Source organism: Physeter macrocephalus, chromosome 8, assembly GCF_002837175.3.
Source record: "Physeter macrocephalus isolate SW-GA chromosome 8, ASM283717v5, whole genome shotgun sequence".
Lineage (NCBI taxonomy): Eukaryota > Metazoa > Chordata > Mammalia > Artiodactyla > Physeteridae > Physeter > Physeter macrocephalus.
Window position 1 is genome coordinate 87205359 of NC_041221.1, and position 21972 is coordinate 87227330.

At 35.9% G+C, this 21972-nt stretch overlaps 2 protein-coding genes across 8 annotated transcripts in view; one reads left to right on the forward strand and one right to left on the reverse strand.

Moving 5' to 3' along the window:
• Positions 1-2544, forward strand: part of RASA1 (RAS p21 protein activator 1) — a 105473-nt gene extending 102929 nt beyond the window's left edge. For both annotated transcript variants that reach the window (XM_055086650.1, XM_055086651.1), the window contains 2 exons: positions 146-280; positions 1426-2544. In XM_055086650.1, the coding sequence (XP_054942625.1) occupies positions 146-280; positions 1426-1509 (219 nt within the window). In that variant the 3' untranslated portion in view covers positions 1510-2544. The remainder of the gene's footprint in view (positions 1-145; positions 281-1425) is intronic.
• Positions 1-21972, reverse strand: part of CCNH (cyclin H) — a 37592-nt gene that overhangs the window by 3984 nt on the left and 11636 nt on the right. Inside the window, exons 3-10 of one of the 6 annotated variants that reach the window (XM_028493046.2) lie at positions 18288-18361; positions 17019-17229; positions 13659-13822; positions 10544-10614; positions 8255-8366; positions 5008-5083; positions 4320-4436; positions 3382-3519 (exon numbers count right to left, since the gene is read on the reverse strand). In XM_028493046.2, coding sequence (XP_028348847.1) covers positions 4398-4436; positions 5008-5083; positions 8255-8366; positions 10544-10614; positions 13659-13822; positions 17019-17229; positions 18288-18361 — 747 coding nt within the window. In that variant the 3' untranslated portion in view covers positions 3382-3519; positions 4320-4397. Of the gene's footprint in view, positions 1-2242; positions 3520-4319; positions 4437-5007; positions 5084-8254; positions 8367-10543; positions 10615-13658; positions 13823-17018; positions 17230-18287; positions 18362-21972 lie in introns of those variants that run through there. The other 5 variants (XM_055086652.1, XM_055086653.1, XM_055086655.1 and 2 more) reach the window with 5 other exon arrangements.

Consider the following 21972-nt stretch of genomic DNA (forward strand, 5'->3'; position numbering starts at 1 on the left):
GTGACAAAATCTATCAAGTTGAATTTTAAGAGCATTTTAAGAGAATATTATGTGTTAAATTTTATCTACTGTACCAGTTAGGATCTTTTCAGAAGAGATTATAAAGAGTTGTAGTTCTAAATGCAGTTTTATGATTCCCTTAAAGAATGTACCTGAACTTCCGGACACTACAGAGCATTCTAGAACTGACCTTTCCCGTGATTTAGCAGCATTGCATGAGATTTGTGTGGCCCATTCAGATGAACTGCGAACGCTCAGTAATGAGCGTGGTGCACAGCAGGTAGGTTTCTGCCAACCTTTTTTAACAATGATGTTCCTCACACTTAAGCAGAATGTCAACATAAGATTCTTCGGGAGGTGATAAATAGCTGAATTACAGTCTTATTATTTTTGAGACTCTGAATCATAATCCACAAAGATCTCAGCAAACAGGAATAACGAGCCCAGACTAAGATTACGTATTTTTGATACTGCAAAATGTCAAATCTTGCTTTTAAGTTAATGTGAACTCTACTGAAAAATGGTGTTCACGCACTTCAGTGGCATGTATGAAAATGGTAAGTGAGCGAATGATAAGTCAGTAGTGATGTGGCTTTTTCTGTCTCTTCTGTCACACACATGGTGCATGGCCAAGTAATTTTCAAACTGTCAAACACATGAGAATTATTCAGGAAGATTGGTAAAAATATTTCAAGCTCCAGATCCAGAGATTGTGTAGTGTGGCCTTAGAAGAGCTTATCAAAAATGGCAGTTTCTAAGTACCGTCACCACAATGGCCAACCACTTGGCAGGAACCTTATAGAAGAGATTAACACATTTGAGAGTGGTGATTCTGAGTTCTCCTCAATCTGAGATTCTAAAATTCTCAAGGTTTTTCGAGTTTAGATAACAGCATGGCTCATTAGGTTCCAGTCACTTGAGAAACTTATGCAGAATATGTGCAATGGACCTACTTATATGCCCTTGGCATGTACAATGCCTTCTTGCTACAGCTACACTGACTTGCTTTAAATATTAAAAAAAAAAAAAGTCTGATTAGAGAATTATTAGGCTGTAACCTGACTGCCCTCATGTGCTCCTATAGGGCTTGAGATGTGTCATTTATAATGATTAATAGGTGTTTATTCTAGAGTGTTCTGGCCTAGGTAGGTATGAGAAGGCCAAACGCAAATGAGTTTCTATTTACTTTAGTGTACAAAAATTCGATCTCGACCAAAATAATATGACCAGAAATAGTCAAGGGCTAATAGTCAAGGGCTGAATGATACATACTTAACAATTTTATGCTTTTTTTAAGTAGAATGGTAATATTATTTATTCCTTTGCGTTTATATGGCTTTTTTCAAATTCAGGTTCCCATCCCTGAGATTTGACCAAGCTTTCATTTATTTACTAATTATTTTCATACTGTTTTTCCTTGTCTAGCACGTACTGAAAAAGCTTCTGGCTATAACAGAACTGCTTCAGCAAAAACAAAACCAGTATACAAAAACTAATGATGTCAGGTAGCAGCCTTCGCCGCAGTGTTCTGCATGGATTCAGCATGCCCAACATGGTAATTCACATCAGTATAATGTCTCCTTTGCTCTTGCCAAAAAATAGCACACCTTTCCACATTCCAGTGATGTGTGAACTATGCAAACAAAACTCGAGATTCTGCTGGTGAGTAACTGCGCCAGCAACTTTGTAAGCTATCTGTGCAGGATATTTGCACTTTTTCCACATATGGAATCTTTACCAACCTCTGAGCCTTGGTGTACGGATCACCTTTCACACAATGCTATGACCGTATCTTGAACTTGGAAAATATATTTTCAATACATTCAATTGCCAAAGTTTTGCTGTCTCTTGGAAAAAGAACTATGAAAAAAGCATTCTCTGTTGACAATTGACTGACTATAACTGGATTGCAGACTGCTCTTACTGTTACTTCTTCCTGAATTAGGAATATGACCGTTTGACTGTTTAATGACTTTATTTGTATTTACAGTTTCCAGAGTTTACCATTACAATAGGAACAATCTTTGCTGTATACTTTTTTAAAATAACTGCTATTTCTCTTTTTGCTGGAACTGTTGAAAGAAAATATATAGAATGGATCTATTGCTCATCAGCTTTATTTTTTAAACATACCACTTATTTTGTTCGAATTGTCAAAGACTGTATTTAGATCTCATAATGCTTTTTTGTTAAATGTTTACAACAGTAAATAGTTTGAATACAATAAATATTATTATTGGTCACTGTGTACTGATCAACGCATGTTACCCATTCAACCGTTTTATAGATTACCGATTTCTTTTATATGTTTAAAAACCCTAGAATGCTTTCATTGAAAGTATTCATTAATTCCAAGGTGATTTTTTTAAATTATGCAAACAATTTCATCAGCCACTGAACAACTATCCATCTTTGCCCTTCTGACTACTTGTTGTATCTGCTGGATATTTAGTTTGACTGTATAGTTTTATTTGCTTCTGTATGTGTATTTTTGTGAAGTATTCACAAGGGTTAAGTTAAAATAAAACCAAGGGATATCATAAATATCTGATTACTTCTGTCTAAATACAGCTAAACATTTAATTTCATTATTTTCTTCCTCCTTTGAGGGGCAGTTCAAGTTTAGTACCAGAGCAAGGCCCAGGGAGATGAAACTTGAGATTTTTTTCTGGCTGATGGTCTCTTTTGAAGGATTCCATTATGTACTTGTTAACAATTCTTTCCCTCCCATAACTCTGCAGGGGAGAGAACGCATACAAGGAGAGCCAGACAGGGATGTACTGGGAAAAGCATTTCCCCAGTAAAAAAATAAAGGCCCAGGTTCTAAGAGCAACACTTTGTTTCTTCCTGTATTTTAAGCATTAAAGTGTTAAGACTATAACTATACTATGCAGAAATATTGTGAACCCTCAGTTAGCTGCAAGTATTAAATGCTGTTATTTGTATAGAGGTAGCTAGCCCTGAAGTAGCTGCGATCACAGTTGAACAGGGATAGCAAAACACTAACAAACACACCAGGTGCTCCTTTTTCTTGATGTCAACCCAATTCCATCTTTTCCCCTCTGCTTTTCAGTTAGTTAGTTAGACAATAGTATGCCATTTTGGTCTCCTTCCAGGATAGACTAAAAGGGATATATGGACATCTCCGAAAACATTTCAACAATATGCAAAAAGGTCTAGATTCTAGTGCTCAGCAATTTGTTCTCTCCCACTACTCACAGCTCAGTTTTAACCATACTGACCTGCCATTTCTCAATCTGAACTGCTTCTCCTGCCTTTTATTTCTAAAAAAAAACCCCACAAACCTAAAGACACTGCTTTTTAAAATTTTAATGACATGCTTATTATCTCTTAAGCTGAAACAGGAAACTTGACATTTACCTTTGTAGGCCTTGGAGTAACTTAGCTGGTCAATGATGAAATGAAACCTCTAAACATTTTTTTAAAGGGGCTGGGTAGGAAAATTTTCAGAGATAAATGTGGACCATGCTCTGACGCCAAACTTCAAACCTTAGTGACCTAAAAAAGAAACAAGATAAATTCTGCAGTTTGCCTTTCTGTCTAGAGCCTGGCAGGACCAATGCTTCACCGGGACTACAGTGAAGGACTGTCAATTTCGGCTTCTTCCCCTCCACTTTTATAAAATCACACTTCATGAATTTTATTCCTCATTCCTCAATGAGAAGGAAATTAAAACAACGCAAACCTAAAATATAAAGAATTATTAAAGGATATGCATATAGTAAACACTACCTTCAAATACTGAAATGTAATTAAATGGTAACTACACTTTATGGAAAAGTACATCCTGGGATGCACTGACACTGAGGAGAGGTTTGCATCTGTAAAACTTACTTAGATTTAGGGCATCTTACTTAGATTTAGAGTTTCTCAGACTTCCTTCAACCCCATTTTCCAGAAACAATCTGACAGACCTTCATAATTTGGTTCCAACTGTAGGAACTGAATAAGATCACAGTTAAATAACTGAATAAATGCTATAGTAGCCAACATTCCTTAGCACTTTTAATACTGACTACTAAGTTTGGTTTTTTGTGGTGCCTTTTCAAAAAAGGATAAGTTTGCTTAATGACATCTTGTATAAACAATATAGGCAAATAAATTACAGCTTTAATTTGGCTACCACAGAAAGACTGATTTGATATTACTCATGGTGGGGCCAGATTACCCAAACCAGGTGCTATTCTGGCTCCTTTGAAGATGTTTTATTTCACATAAGGCTACCCTAAAAGGAAAAAATTTTTAATAACAAATAGAAAAGTTTAATATATTTTGAAGCTTTGAAGCTTTCACATTACTTCATTTTTAAAGTTAAATGCCAGACATGCTTCATCCTTCTGTTGATTAGTTAGCATTGACAAATCAATTTCAGATGGTTAGAGGGAATCTACCAGGTCATCGTCAGTCCATTCTTCCTAAGAAGGAAAGAAAATGTTATAAGGATAACGTTATACTGAAGCATAACCAGTACTGTTTACCTTCTTGCCTCCTTGCCTCCCTTTAGGAAAATGTTCTCCTTTCACTATGCTGATTATAAAAGGTAAATAAACCAGGAAAACTTGTAGCAGTTTAACCTTATAATAATATGACATGGTCTCACCAGACTAGTCCAGTGACAGGAATAAACGTTACAGTTGTGAACTTCTGCCTCTGATTATTCATTTTTATCTGACTTGCCAGGTGCAATTTTTTTTTAAACAAGGGTAGGAGAAGAATCCTTGAAGATCAAAAAATATATCCCTACTGCCTTCTATGACCTTAGGAGGGATTCTTCATCAAGTAACTATTATACTGCTTCAGAACAGGCCAAGACAGAAGTGAGAAAAATTCCTCTAATAATGGACAATGTACATAAAGGATGCAAAAAAAGAAACGAAAGCTTTCCAATACCCAACACCTCTGTCTATAATGCTTGCACTCTGGAACAGTAAAATCTTAACATTATGGTTGTACCAGAATATACAGCAATGATAACTTAAAATTTACCTTTGGAGAACATACCTCCTCATGTTTGGATTTCTTTGAGACATAATCATCATCTTCATAACCTTTCCTCTTTTTCCTATAATTAAGCAACCATCAACAAGCAATCTTATACTGGCAACAGAATCTATAAGCTAGCAAGCCTATGAGATACATCTATTGAAGAACAAAGCCTGGATAAAGGGAAAGAGGTGAAAAATTATGTACAGGAAGACAATATCTTTCAAATTACTCTGAATTCAATGTGATTCAAATTAAAATTCTAAAAAATTTTTCATGGAGCTTATCAAACTCTGACCTGGGAAAGATGCCGCAAAAATAGCAAAAGAGCCTGCCGACGCAGGGGAACCGGTTTCGCGCCCCGGTCTGGGAGGATCCCACATGCCGCGGAGCGGCTGGGCCCGTGAGCCATGGCCGCTGGGCCTTTTCATGGAGCTTATCAAACTCTGACCTGGGAAAGATGCCGCAAAAATAGCAAAAGAATATGAAAAAGAACAAAGCATGGGGAGCTCGTCCCACTTAACATCAAAACACACACTATACATGTAAACCAAGTCATTAAAAGTGTGGTCCCTTGGTATCTGAGGGGGATTGGTTCCAGGACCCCCCATGGATACCAAAATCCTTGGATGCTCAAGTCCTTTGTATAAAATGGCAACAGGACAGTTGGTGCTCTGCATCTGCACATACGGAGGGCTGACTGTATCAGCAAAGAGTTACAAGTATCAATGATCAGAGCAGACAGGCAAAAAACAACAAAGTATATATAGAGATTTAATCTGTAATAAATGAGCATTTAAAATAACTAGAGAAAATCATGAAATATTTTTAAATGGCTGGCACAACAGATTACTTATTTGAACAAAAATTAATATTACGAGATTTCTACCTCAAACCAGGCACAAACAATTGTAAACTGCTTTTACAGCTAACAAAAGGCAAAATAAAATATTAATTTAGGGTAAGAAAGGTGTTCAGATATACGAGTGTGACGCAAAGGACAAGGTTACTAAATAACAAAGTGAAAGAAAGAATAGAAGAAAATAGCTGTATGATATATATAGAAAGATGGGTATATAAAAAGAACTACAAGAAAGTAACACCAGGAAGTTGGGCACGGGTTACAATTATGCAAGACAGAAGAAACACAAATGATTGTTAAACACAGAAATATCAATGCTTCAAAGTATTAGGGGAAATGCAAATTAAAATACCAACATGATACTATTTTTTCACCCAGACTGGCAGAAGTTAAAGATTGATACTATTAAATGTTATACAATTTATATGAAAACTTACTTCATATACACATACACAGAGAAAAGCTTGGCAAAGGTAAAACACCAACTACAAGTTACCTCTCAGATGAAACTGGAATTTAGGTTTTGGTCAAAGAGAACTTTGGTTTACCTGTATTAACTGGCTTTAATAATGACAATATATTATTGTGTGTTGAAAAAGATAAAAGAATTTTTAAAGACCAAGGAAAGAAATTTTACCCTGAAGTAGTACTTACAAGTGTGGTCCATGGACCAATGCTGCTGGTCCATGAACCATTTCCAGTGTGCAATGAGATAAGTACAGAAATTAAGTGTATGTTTAGAAACTTTTATAGCAATTTGATAAATTTATGATGGTTGATTCTAATAAAATTTAAGCTTATTTTATGTCTTTTTATTTTGTTTTTCTAAGTAATTGGTTGTTATATTTTACAGAAGTATAGGTCTGTAATGGGTTAAAAAGAAAACCAACAGTCCTTTACAGACAGTTTGAGAAGCACCCCTCAAGTACTCATAGATATGCAAGACTTGCTTGACACAGTGCAAAGCAAATGGTCGCCTGGAGTAAGATGTAAATTCTGGCAATTAGGAATTTTGGATTATGGTCCATTACCTAGGTGAAGGGTAGGATTAATAGTTCAATGGTCTAATTCAGAGGTTGACAAAATTTTCTTTGAAAAGGTCAGAGTAAATATCGTAGGCCATGCAGTTTCTGTGACAACTACCCAACTCTTCTGCTATAGTGTGAAAACCGCAGTAGACAATAATGCAAACTACTGGGTGTACCTCTGTTCCAATAAAACTACTACTATAAACAGGTAGTGGCCCAGATTTGGCACATGGGCCATAGTTTGCCAACGCCTGGTCTAAGCCCATTTCAAAATCAATGTGAAAAGATTATAAATCAGTGCTTTAATACTTTCATTCATTAAAGTCAACATTTTTCTTTACCTCTCTGCCACCACTCCTTCCTTCCTCTTAGTTACCACTGAAACCCAGGAATGAAATTTACCAATTTTAAGTTCTATGCTAAGCCATGTTTTACAGTTACAGCTACAAATATAGTATAGTCCCATATGTTGCACACTTGATAAGTCCTTGGATATTCTCCTACTACAACTTTATAGTTAAAGAATTTGAGTCATTTGTACCTGATTTGAAGACCTTGGAATGCTGTTCTGGCTTCTCATATATTAGCCAATAGGATACAGTCCCCGATTAGAGATCAAAAACGTCTCAAATGCATCTTACTGTTCAGATGCCAGAGCTAACCCCCAGTAACTTTTACAGAATGCATTCCACAGAATAGAAAATAATAGTTCTACCATTCCTATACCTGCCCAGATCCTCAATTGTTTTAAATGTCTAAAAGGGTTAAGTAGATCCTTCAAACTGCAAAGCATAAAGAACCTGAAAATGGTGATTTCTACATTCAGCCTACAAATCAATAAGACACATTAACAGTGTTCCTTATGGCTGCAAGAAGAGATCGAACAGCACATTTTCCTAGTGGTTCTGTCTTCAATATAAAGTTACCACTGAGAGAAAATATGCCAAGTTTCCCCACCCTAGCTAACAGAAATAAGTGTGGAACAGTATACTTGTTCCTCAGAGGAGATACCAGACCTACAAAGAACTGAAAGATTAAAAGGGCAAGAAGAGGTGCAGGAATTCCCTAGGAAGACTGCCCACGGGACCCCACAAGGAGTAACAGAACGGGACAGGGCCCACAAGCCAAAGAACACATTAGTCATAGCAGGAGCAGAAAGTACTATGAAAGCCAAATTCGTAATTTATTATCTCGTGTTTAATCCTGTTAGAAATCTCCAGTCAATAAAAAAAATCTGACTTAATGGGTAAGTCAGTTTTCCCCACATGAGCAAACATTTACCAATTAAGTAATTTAAGGACTAGCTGGAGACAGTAACAATTATATCTATTCTTGAATTAACAGTCTCACATCTACTTACGTAATTATGTTAAGTGCAAGCTCAGCAGAGTGACATCTCTCCAACTTCTGTTTCAGAACAGCGACTTCTTCAGGTCTGGGTGGTTCATATTTTTTTACCAAGTTCCTCATGCCTATGTGGAGATTAAAAAAGGATTTATACCAGACAATAAAAAGCCTTGTTTTCATAAGGGAGTTGAATGATGTTTTCCCATCTAGTTTTGGGAACAAAAAACACTCTTGAAATGTGATTATTCTTACCAGGATTAATACTGTTCCAAATTAAAATCCACTGAACACCGTACTTCTAGTTCAAGTTATTACAGCTGTCTGCTGCTTAGCCCACAGCATGTACAGCCTAAAGGCAAGCATGCTCTACTAGTCAGTATTTTTTTAAAATCCTACCATGGTCACTTTTTGTTTAGTTTTAATAAGGCTTTTAAAAACTCCCTACATGATTTAGTAAACATGCTTTGTTCCCTGCCACCAACCATATTCATAAGATTCTATCCTACAGATGGTAGGCCAAGAGTGTACTACTTATTTACAAAGAAAACCATTATTACATAACATGTAATGAAGGGAAGATGCTTAGCAAAAACATGTCAGTGATCCTTTGCTTTAACAAAATACAAAACCTATACAATGAAGTATATGACCAAGAAAACAAATATGTCCTCTTTAGGATAACAGCACTGACTTTAAAATCGCAGAAACATCCTCTACCCTGATCCATTTTGTTATTCAACTACAATAAACCAAAGAACATAAATCTCAAGATTTATGATGAGAGATCCAGGGCTTATTATTAGCCAGCCACGTGCTCCAAATGAGTGACTTATTTCATAATGCAAATAAAGCAGTGTTTGCAATTGAATTAATACTAGTGACTTAACATCCTTAGGACAATATCTTTGTGTGAAAAATGATGAATAAGATACCTTAATATCGCTAAAGCTCTGAGTGCTTTATCAAGAGCTATTCTTATTTTGTACTAAAACAAATGGAGTAAAATAAAGGTACTGAGACAAAATCAGTAATAAAACTGTCAGCTATAAAATGAGCACAGTCAGTTAACCCTTAAGACCTCTTCTACCTATTAAATTCCCTGATCCAAATGTCTATGGCCAAACTGCAATTAGCTTTGGAAGTGAACCCTCTAGTGGTATAACTGAAAACCTACCTTATGATTCGTAAATCACAAATCCATTTTTCTCAAAGAGGGAAGGCATCAAAGATAATTTCAAGCAAAGAAATAAGAAATGATACTTCCATGCCCTGAAGCATGTTGACTTTTGAAACATAAAACATGTAAGAAGTACTCCCTGTCATCTGAGATCAAGGTATTCAATCTCATATTTTATTGGTTTATTCAGTATTTAAACCACAAATTTTATTAACAAGGACAATTGGCACAAAAGGATTGGAACAAACAAACACTGTTTTTAACCCTAATGAGTAGTCTAGTAGCCATGAGCATGCAGTGTGACATGAGCAAGTATGAAAATGGAAAGGACTGGCTAACCTAGCCAACCAGTTTAGTGGAGGTTCTGACTCAACAAGTACCTATTGTACAGCTAAGGAAACTATATTCAATATCTTGTAATAACCCATAATGGAAAAGAATCTGGATCACTCTGCTGTACACCTGAAACTAACAAAACATTGTAGACCAACTATATTTTTAAAAAGTGAAAGAAGAAAAAAAAAAACCTTAAGACAGTGTTGCTCAGCATCGACACTAGTTTGGGCTGGATAATTCTTTGTTGTGGGGAGCTATGTTAGATTCCTGAGGCTGCTATTAAAAATTACCACAAACTTAGTAAGGCTTATTAAAACAACAGAATGGATTCTCCCACAGTTCTGAAGCCCAAGAGCCTGAAATCAGTTTCATTGGGCCAAATTCAAACTACTGGCAGAACTAGCAAATGACACATATTAAGTAGTTAAAGCTAATTTACCTACAAAATGGACGTTTCAAATTTAATTAGGCTTTAATTCCCTGAGATCTTTTTCAGTGCTCATCATATTTGGGTATACTTTAAAAGGACCCTGTTTTGAATCTCAATCCTTTCTGAATCTTATTATATTTTCACTTTCCTAAAAAGTTCTGTGTAAAAACTACTTTCTTTCATGTTCCTTCTATTTGTTCTTCACCAATGTATCCTTCATGCCTTCATCATACAATGATTCAATATAAGTAAATCTAAACAATAATCTGTTATCTCAAGTTAAATACCAGGAATGTTATTTACTTAGAAAGTAGCTTTGTGATAGAAGAGTATTTTATAAAGTGTTCTGTTTTACTTACTTTTCATTATATCTAGTAACTGTGACAAGCAAGTTCTGTTCTCTTTTAGCATCAGACTTTCTGATAAATAACTGGAAAAGAAAGGAAAAAAATTTAAATCTATTGAACACATATAGCATCTTGAGAAAATATGACATCATAAATTATTTTCCTCCATGTTCATTTCGTCATCAAGGTCAGTTTTTAAATAAATTTACTTTAAAACTGTTAAACAACAATACTTTGAACTCTACTAAACTATAATCTGTATCTCTTACAGTCTTAAGGATTTACTACAATTTATACTAGATTCAAAACGCTTAATGTTCAAGTTAATTTAACTTCCATAATACATTCAGAGAGAAAATGATATGAAACTAACAGGAGCAATACTCAATACTTTTAATGTTAAGTGTTTAATATTTAGACCCTATGAGTCTAATCTCACTCATTTTACAGGTGAGGAATCTGAGTCACAGGGACAGAGAAGTTATGAATAAAGCCAGGTAGCAGCAGAGCTAAAACCTGGCACTAGTAAGGATTCTCTCTCCCCTTAATATCAGGTCCATGTTAACTATAATTGCTCTTCTTGGGGCAAACAGGTATTCAAACCAATAAGAACATCACCCCACGCTTTACAAATCTATTACATCTTTTTTGCATCAAGTCCAGATCAAAGGTGTTAATACTATTCCATAAATGTACATAAAGCCCAATTATCTGTTTTCTTGGAACTTATGACAGTATAAAAATGTAATTTCTATTTTTAAATTTTTAGTAACTCTGAGGTTATATATACTTGAACTTGATCTATAACTGATAAAAGCCCAAGTGAACAGATTCTCAAGGCAATGTAATCTTTCAAACATGAATGTAAAAAAAAACTATTAATTTTTCTCTTGGGTGAAATAAAATTACAAAAATTAGAAAGACGATTCTTTAAGAAATTTTGTTGCTGTATGTCTTTTAAACTATCAAAATCATTTAAGCTGCATTACAAAGTTTTGATAACTACCTTTGCTGTTACATCTTCATCGTCTATTGTGGGAGTTTCATTTTAGATATGGAAATCAATAACTCCCCTAACAACGAATACATTTCTTGTTATCAGTAATTCAAAATAACAATTAGTTTTTTCCTTTCACTTTTCTCCCTAAAATTCCTCACACTTTTGACATCTTTTTTTTTTTCATTACCTAAGAAGTCAAACTAGGAGATGCAAAATAAAGCTCTAAATCCAATGAAAAAGAAGAAACCTCTAATCAACAACAATGTAACATTCTATGACTAATAATCTTAAAGCCTCATTCAGAATATAACAACAGCACAAGGACTCCCCCCTTTTGAAATCAGTAATAAATATAAAGGCAATTTCCATGTATCTCAAAAGTTGCAAAGGATATCAGAAGCTAAAAATGATCTGAAGGCATTTCCTCAAGGGAAAAAAATGCCCAATGTCTATAGTCCCTGGGAATGCAACAAAAGTGTATTCAATTTGCAATGAGCCCAAGGTACCACAATTTCACTTTCACCTGCCTAGGTGATATTATAACTAACTAAACTTCTAAGATGAAATACACTCTAATTTGGACCTTAGGATCCTTCATCCCTCTCTACTGACATAAGAAAAATCTCACCACTGAAAAATTATGCAGCATATACCTGCATAAGATACAATGCTTAAACAGATTAAGCAAACAACTGGTTGTTTGAATTGTGAAAAAGAGGCTTTTTCCCTTACACTGTGGAAGCTCCATACCCGCAAACTCCATAGGTATCAATTTGCATGGCCACCCTTCCTACAAGGATAGCTTGTTCATTCTTATATTTCTACAGTATAGTACAGTACAGTGCATGGTACATAGAAGGCAATGTAAAAAAAAAACCTCCATAAAGGTTTGCTTAGTAAATAAATGAAGGGATAGATCACTTTGGGATTAAACGTATATACTTATATACAGTTGGTGAGCTGTGTTTATACAGAAGAGGCATACCATAAATTAAACTTAGTAAATAAATGAAGGTATAGATCACTTTGGGATTAAATGTATATACTTATATACAGTTGGTGAGCTGTCTTAATACAGAAGAGGCATACCATAAATTAAACAAAATACAAGCCCACAATCCCTTATCTTGGATTTGTTTTGAAATTCAGAATTATTCATGTCTTAGAAACTTAACATGGTGTATATACCATGAAATTTGAAATACTTCAGTGATATCTCTGGGGCAGTATCTTGTAATCAGTAACATTAATATTTCTGCAAAGAAACCTAAAACTATTCCCATTCAGTTGAATAAAGACTAAATCACATCTGTTCATGTTTCCTGCCACTGTATCAATGGATTATGAAATCACAGACGAGGGATTACAAACATGCAGAAAAGTTTAAATTTAGAAAGTTTTATCATCTTTCCTCCTCCGCTCTTTCTAGGAATGAATCAAGCAGAACTTCAAAGGTATAAAGAAATTAAATTGCTAGAAAGAAATTAAATGTAAAGATTTTTAAAGTCTAACTTACTGCTAGCCTGTGCTTGAGTTACTTATAAATTAATATAATAAATATGTAATTAACCTTCGCACAAGATATTATTGTAAGAATCAACTGAATTTAATTCACGTAAAGTGCTTATCACAGAGCCTGGTTCTCAGTGCGCACTTATGTATCAGCTATTAGTATCTATAGCTCACTTAAATTCATTTGGACATTCCCTAAAGTATTATTCATTCAACAAATCTTTACTGAATTCCATGTGCCATACATGCTTCACAGCAGGAGATTAATGATAAAACAAGGCAGACGTATTTGTTGCACTCATGCTGCTCACCAGTTCACAAAACTTCTAAATTTGCCATATATTGATAGGTGTTATCAGTCTTTTGAGGATCACCTGATTTAATTCTACTTCAGTCATAAATGGATCCTCTTAGCTCAAAAATATTTCACTGAATTTTTAAATATTTCCTTAAAAGGTGATTCCATTTCTTCCCTCAGTTGCCCTCAACAACCCTCAACCACAGGAGATATGAAGGACTAACGTTACAAAGTGAACCTTACTTAAAAACTTGGGACTCCAGGAAGGAATAAACTGAGGGACTGAGTCTAATCTAAGTTAAAACACAAAATAATACCTTTCCATAGAAACTCCTGCTCTGGATGCACTAGATAAAATGGCAGTCAGAGCAATCTGGGAAGGTGTGTATAAAAGGTGAGCATCCGTCAGTGCAACTCTATTAAGAAAGTCATCAGCTGTTTTCCTCAAAATCTCTGGATTCTCCAACATGGGATAGCGAGTCTAGAAAGAAAGTTTGCAAATGTTATCACTTCTGAGGGTTTAATGGAGTAATAACAGTACAAAACTATTCCTATAAACCAAAAAGTGCTTAACACAGGATACTTTTAAGTAACTCCTATAAGATCACATTTAGAAACCAAAGCACCACCTCATTTTGATTTGAAATTCCTTCTACTAAAAGTTTACTTTTGGGAAATGAATCTTTGTTTGATTACAGAATTATTTTTAGTATATGCCCAAGAAATATGGATGATCCCCTATTTTCTAACCATTCTTACCCTTTAAGATGAACCCTAAATCCTAAACCCTCAGATATATTTCAGATATCTACATTCAAGTCCCAAAGCAGTAAGAAATCTTTTCTATACTCTGAAACAAAATAGCCAGAGTCAACTGTACAATCAGACACAGGTCTTGTCATCCCAAAGTGCCTGAGCTCTGATAATGACAAATCCAACGTTCTACTCTGACCACAGCGTTCCCTTTCCCAGTACGTACATTTGCTCAATTACTTCACAGCTGTTCTTTGACTTCCTCCTCAGGACCTCTGGTTCCTTATCCCTATACTTGCTTCTACTCACCAGTGTCCACTGGTTCTCATTTCCTTCTTCAATTCCCTGCCCCAGTATGCTGCCAACATATTTCCAGCAAAACTTCAATAGTGGTCGAATTCAACCAACCTTCTGCTTTGCAACTATACCCAGATTTCTGGGTGCTGCTAGAGAAAACGATGCAACCAACAGGTCTGGTAATATTACTATAAATTCAAGTTCACTGACCTCAACAAGGCTCTCAACACTGCCTAGCTAAAATATTCCATAGAAAATGTATTCTCCCATTTTTCAGTGATTATGTTAAACACTTTCTACCTGACTCAATGTCTTTGATAATTCTCAGAAACTCCACTGCTCTCAGAAAATGATCTCTCTTGATAACAAAGACACTCTATTTCCTGCTATGGCCAAATCCCCAAGCATACCATTATCCTCACCCATGCTTTCCTCTTTCCCTCCATTAAGAGAAACAGCCAGTTCTTCTACCTTGCTTCAAAATCCCATGCCAGGCCCTTCTACCACACTCCAAAGGAAAACTTGAGCTACACATGTTCCATTAAGCTTTCTCTACTAGCTTTCTACATCAGTTTCTCATGCAAAACAAAACATGACAAAAAATTGTTCCTTTCTTCCACTTCTAGCAGTTCCCCCATCTTCTCAATCGTCCCATCTTCTTTTTCCACTTCAAAGACAAGCTGTTTAATCCAAGTTATATACACTTGTTTCCTCACCTTCTATTTATTCCCCAACCAGCTCCAATCTGCTTTTTTCCTTCACACTCCAGGAAGACTAATTTCACCAAGATCACAAGTCACCTTTCTGGCACTAAGTCTAGCAAATGTCAACTTTTACTTTGCCTGAATTCTGAGCAGGATTGGAGAGCTTCCCCTGATCATATTCTAAAAGTATTCTACTTCCCTTCACTTCTCCAGAAGTCCTACCTCTTTGGATATTCTTCAGTCTTCTTACTAGCTTCTTACTTTTCTCTAGCTACCCTTTAAATGGTCCTTATGGCCAATCCACTTTAAATCTTCCTGGGGCAGCAGTGATGCCCAAATCTATGCCTCCAGCCTAGCCATCTTCTCTGGCCTCCAGACACAAATATCTATCAACCTGAGTGTCTTGCAAGCGATGGAAAGTCATCGTGTCCCAAACCAAATTCCTCAAATCCCTACCCCACCACCATCAATAAATCTCTCCTGCACCATTTCCTGTATAAGTGTACCACCATCCACTGATACGCTCAGGCCAGAAACCTGGGGGTTCTTCACTTTCCTCGCTCTCTGTACGCAATCATTCCTCAAGCTCTACTAATTCTAAAGCCCAAGAAACTCTCTCTGTACCCACTACCACTTCCTGAGTCAAACCAACCACTATCTTTCTGCCTGAACTACTATAACAGCATCCCAACTGGTATCCCTTCATCCATTCGAATCCATTCTCCACGTTATGCCTGACACATACAGGTGTGCAATAAACATCTGACGCAGGCTGCTGCATGAGTTTGCCAACATGTTTTTTATAGCTGCAAACCTAATCACGCCACTCATCAGACTTGACCCTTTCACTGGCATCCCATTGCTCTATTCAAAATCTGTAACGTTACCTCCACAGTCTATACTCTGCCTTCCACTCGGGCAGCACTCCGTGGCAGTCCTCCCCATTTACCTTTAAGTTCTGTTTAGTTTCTTTAGTACACCATGGTTTGTTAAGTCTGGGCCTTTGACCAGAAAAGTCTCTCTGAATGGGATGTTCTTCCACCACCCAATCCCTACTCTTACTCTGAATTTTACTTCAAATTACACTTTCTCAGAACTGTCTCCCCTTCCTCTCAATCTGCTATCTCCTTCTAAAGTACCCTGTATTTCCCCTTCTGTTAACACTTAGCACACTGAATATATGATTGTCTTTCCCATTAGACTGTAAGGCCTATAAAGTGGAGGCTGTTCCTGTCTTGTTCTTGACTACATCCTCAAACACTATGTTTGACATATAGAAGGCACCCAAATTTGGCCGCTCAAGATGAATGAACCAGTTTTTGACTTCTGTTCACTTAATTCACACTATCCAAGTCCTTCTTCAGGGCCAAAACAAAACAAGTTGCTTTTGTCAATGTTCTGACAAAACATTTATTTACTGTTATTTCTGATGCCCACATATTGACTTCAGTTCACAATGCCCTAAAAATAGAAGTCACTTAGCAATCTTCTAGTTTAAAAGTAAGAATTTTGTAAAATTTCTAAAAATAGAAGTCAGTTAGCAATCTTGTAGTTTAAAATTAAGAATTTTGTATGTATGAAGATCCAAGACAGTATACTTGAGTTAGAAGAGTTATCTTAAGTGTTTAAAAGCATTACAATTGTCCTCATTACGGTCCCTGGACCAGTATTTGCAAATCTACTAGATCAGAAGCTCAAGAACTACAGTCTGACAATCTCAGTTAATAAGCCCTCCATGTGATTCTGATGCACACTGAAGTTTGAGAACTACTGCCCTAGAAGTCCAGGCCAAACACATTTTAGCAAGCCTAACTGTGTAACAATTAGGATCATTACTAGTTATAATAAAATTTTGATTATTTTGGTTAAAGAACAATAGCAAAGGAGTTTACTCCACCAGTTTACTTTAGTCAGCAAGATTACCTTTAAATCAATGAGAAAGCCCTCAAAGGGTCTATAAGGATTGTGGACAATAAGGTGGAAATTAAGTTGCTGTATAAGAAGTAGTTCATATTCCAAAATCTGTTCGAGTGCCTTCTCTTGTCCAAGAGGACTCTCCCGCAGATTTCCAACAAACTGTGGACTAGACACATTGAATTCATCCACTTTGCAGGCCAAAAATGCACAAGTGAGCCTACAGGAAAAAATAAGGGGAGGGATATGTATATACTTTGAGAAATACCAAAATATTTCTAAAATATGTTCTAAAATTGCCTAATATTCACAAATGACTATACTAGACATCTAAGGAAATTGATTTAAAAAAAGTTTCCTGTTTAATCTTTTCATCCATACGGAGACTATAAAAATTAGGTTGAACTGTGTAACAGTGCCACAGCATTCAATCATTAGTAACTTAATGCCAGTTTTGTATAGTTCAGCCTAAATATCTGGAAAAACAAAATCAAGGGTACTCAGCATCATGAAATATAGACGGAAGAGAAAAAAAAATAGTACACACATATGTACATATGGGCCTGAGAAGAAAGACATGTTAAAGAAACATTACGGAAAGCCATCAGTGGAAGTCTCCAAGGACATTTAAATAGGGGATTATTACCTCAGGAACAAACCTATGAAACTCTCATGACTACTACATAAATTTCAGAGTGAGAAATTAGTAATAAGATTACCACAAAAACCAAGACTGGAAGTAACAAGGGCCTGACCTAGACTGGTAGAAATGGAAATGAAAAACAGAAAATATACAGGGACACCACGATTGACAGCAAGTTCTTTGATGAGTCTCATACTAACTTCATCCTTATTTTTAACGATAAGCACAGTGCTTAGCAGAGGGCAGAAACACAACAGACCTTTGTTCAAGTGAAATGACCATGGAACTACAGGACTTGTAAACTGACGGGATGTACAGGAAGAGGAGTTACCGTAAATGATTCTGTCAGAGCAAATGGGCGAAGACAGGTTCGGCTAACAGAAAGGGATATTATGGAAGCCAGTTTCAGAAAAACAGAATTTGAATTTGGACAAGTGCCAATACAGATGCCATCAGTATTACAGGGAAGGAAGAATTATACAGGTATATTAATGAGTATCAGGAGGGATCTTAAGTTCAGAATAGAATGCAAGTCTAAATTACCCTTTATTAGGAAGTCATTTTTTCACACACACATGCTCAAATAGTATAAAAGCCTTCTTAAATGAAATTCAATAAATTAGACTTATACTCACATTATTATCCGGGGGTGATATTCCATTACTGAGTTATTAAGATAAAAGCGCTTGAAATACATACAAGCTGTACCCTAAGATTAAAAATACATATATTATCAGAACCTAGTCACACATACAAGTTAAATTTTGTATTAAAAATAAAACTTATTTATGCAAAGGTTTCTTTGAAAAAGTCACCTGCAAAAAAACCCAAAACTTATTACTTCTTAAGTCAAAATAAATTGTGATAAATTACAACAGAAAAACCACAGCCAAGCCTTTGTTGTCCTTCCCCACCCATCCTGGCTTATCCTTCCTATGGCCACTGGCTTAATTTTTAAAATGTGTGTGTGGGGGGGTTACACAATTATATATATTTGTATAATTTATACAAATGATCACAGCTTAAGCAGTCAATCTAGTAAAATATTGGCAGAATAACATGGTCAGGGCAATGAGCCTTCTCTCTAAATCCACTCTGGTTCTGTGATCTAACCTGTTGCCAAACCAAACAGGAGAAGCAGCACCTACCATTTACTGACTGCACCCCATGTGCCACACTCTGTGCCAAGTATAAAACTATCATCTTATTTTAATTCTTATAACAGCTTGGTGAAGTACTGCTATCTCTATAGAAAAAGAAACTGAATATTAATGAGGTTAACTGACTTGTTCAAGGTCACAAATCTAATAAGGGACAGAGCTGTTTTCAACCAAGGTCTGCCTGTACTTTTAAAAACTATTTCATTTGGCTAGAACCAATGAAGTAAGTATTTATCTACTTCAGAATAGAAAAAAATACATTTCTTTTAAAATATTTTAAAAGTTTAGTTTTGTCATTTTATGTGAAACAAAAACCAAAACTAACAGTTATAAATAAGCAGGTTATATAAAGACAAATTCCACAAAGAAGTTCATTCAAGGATTCAGTTTCTTCATCTGAAAAGATCACTTAAACCTACCACCTGTGTTACAGTTTTCTTATCAGAAAAGACTAAGATCAAATCTGGAAATAGAAAGCAAGCACATCTAAAATTTTTCATGAATCAGATCTCTTAGATAAAGGTCCAGTAAAAAACAGAAAACACTATGAATACTTTTGGACTTGGTATTTTCAGTATACTTCAGTTTTTTCAACTATAAAAATGGAGAATATTTTCTAGGAGCTTATTCTTTTCTGGGCCATAAATTATTCACTTTGTATAACTTTAAAATGTATGATCTACTTTCACTTAAGACAAAACTTTCATATTTGATATTCACAACAAACCTGTGAGATAAGAGAAAAACATTTTATACACCTTTCCCCCTTTTTAATCTTTCAGCTTTTAAATTTCAGTTTAATTTTCTATCAACAAAAATACACAAATCCAGGCAAAGGAACAAAATAATACCCCAGTAGAACAATTAAGTGAAGTGGGGACAGGTAATCTACCTGAAAAAAAAGTCAGAGTAATGAGGTAAAGATGATCCAAAATTGGAAAAAAAATGGAGGCACAGATCAAGAGGACACAAGAAATGTTTAACAAAGAGCCAGAAAATGTAAAGAACAAACAGATGAACAATACCTTAACTCAAATGAAAAATACATTAGAAGGAATCGATAGCAAAATAAATAAGGCAGAAAAATGGATAAGTGAGCTGGAAGACAGAATGGTGGAAATCACGCAGAACAGATTAAAGAAAAAAGAACGAAAAGAAATGAGGACAGTTTAAGAGACCTCTGGGACAACATTTAAGTCCACCAACATTCGCATTATAGGGGTTCCAGAAGGAGAGACAGAGAAAGGGCCTGAGAAAATATTTGAAGACATTATAGCTGAAAACTTCCCTAAAATGGGAAAGGAAACAGTCACCCAAGTCCAGGAAGCACAGAGGATAAACCCAAGGAGGAACACAATGAGACACATACTAATCAAACTGACAAAAATTAAAGACAGAGAAAATATTAAAAGCAACAAGGGGGAAAAAAACAACAAATAACATACAAGGGAATCCCCATAAGGTTATCATATAATTTTTCAGCAGAAATTCTACAGGACAGAAAGGAGTGCCACGATACATTTAAAGTGATGAAAGGGAAAAACATACAACCAAAAATACTCTACCCAGCAAGGCTCTCGTTCAGATTTGACAGAGGAATCAAAAGCTTTACAGACAAGAAAAAGCTACAAGAATTCAGCACCACCAAACCAGCTTTCCATAAAATGCCGAAAGAATGCCTTTCCTATAGGAAAAGAAAAGGCCACAACTAGAAACAAGAAAATTATGAATGGGACAGCTCACCAGTAAAAGCAAACATAAAGGTAGGAAATCATCCACACATAAATCAAAAGTAGCAATTGTGAGGAGAATACAAATGAAGGATATTGGAAATGCATTTGAAATTAAGAGACCAGGAACTTAATCGTGTGTGTGTGTGTGTGTGTGTGTGTGTGTGTGTGTGTGTATAGACTACTATACCAAATCCTCATGGTAACCACAAACCAAAAATCTACAACAGAAAAAGCAATCCAACCACAACACTAAAGATAGTCATAAAATCACAAGAGAGGAGAACAAAAGAGGAAGGGAAGAAAAAAGACCTATGAAAACAATCCCAGGGACTTCCCTGGTGGTGCAGTGGTTAGGAATCCACCTGCCAATGCAGGGAACACAGGTTCAATCCCTGGTCCGGGAAGATCCCACATGCTGCAGAGGAACTAAGCCCATGTGCCACAACTACTGAGCCTGCACTCTAAAGCCCACGAACCACAACTACTGAGCCCATGTGCCACAACTACTGAAGCCCGTGTGCCTACAGCCCGTGCTCCACAACAAGAGAAGCCACCAAAATGAGAAGCCCGTGCACCACAACAAGAGTAGCTCTCGCTCGCTGCAACTAGAGAAAGCTGGCACACAGCAACAAAGACCCAACGCAGCCAAAAATAAAAAATTAATTAAAACAAAATATTCAAACTCCATCTAAGAGTCCATAGCTTAAAAAAAAAATCTCAAAACAATTAACAAAATGGCAATAAGAACATACATAATGCCTAGAGCCCGTGCTCTGCAACAAGAAGAAGCCACCACAATGAGAAGCCCGCACACTGCAACACAACCAAGAGTAGCCCTCGCTCGCTGCAACTAGAGAAAGCTGGCACACAGCAACAAAGACCCAACGCAGCCAAAAATAAATAATTAATTAAAACAAAATATTCAAACTCCATCTAAGAGTCCATAGCTTTAAAAAAAAAATCTCAAAACAATTAACAAAATGGCAATAAGAACATACATATCAGTAATTACCTTAAATGTAAATGGATTAAACACTCCAACCAAAAGACACACACTGGCTGAATGGATACAAAAACAAGACCCATATATATGCTGTCTACAAGAGACCCACTTCAGACCTAGGGACACATACAGACTGAAAGTGAGGGGATTGAAAAAGATATTCCATGCAGATGGAAATCAAAAGATAGCTGGAGTAGCAAGACTTAGACAAAACAGACTTTAAAATAAAGACTGTTGCAAGATTCAAAAAAGGACACTACATAATGATAAAAGGATCAATCCAAGAAAAAGATATAACAATTGTAAATATATATGCACCCAGCACAGGAGCACCTCAATAGATAAGGCAAATGCTAACAGCCAGAAAAGGAGAAATCGTGGGGGATTTTAACACCCCACTTATACCAATGGACAGATCAAACAA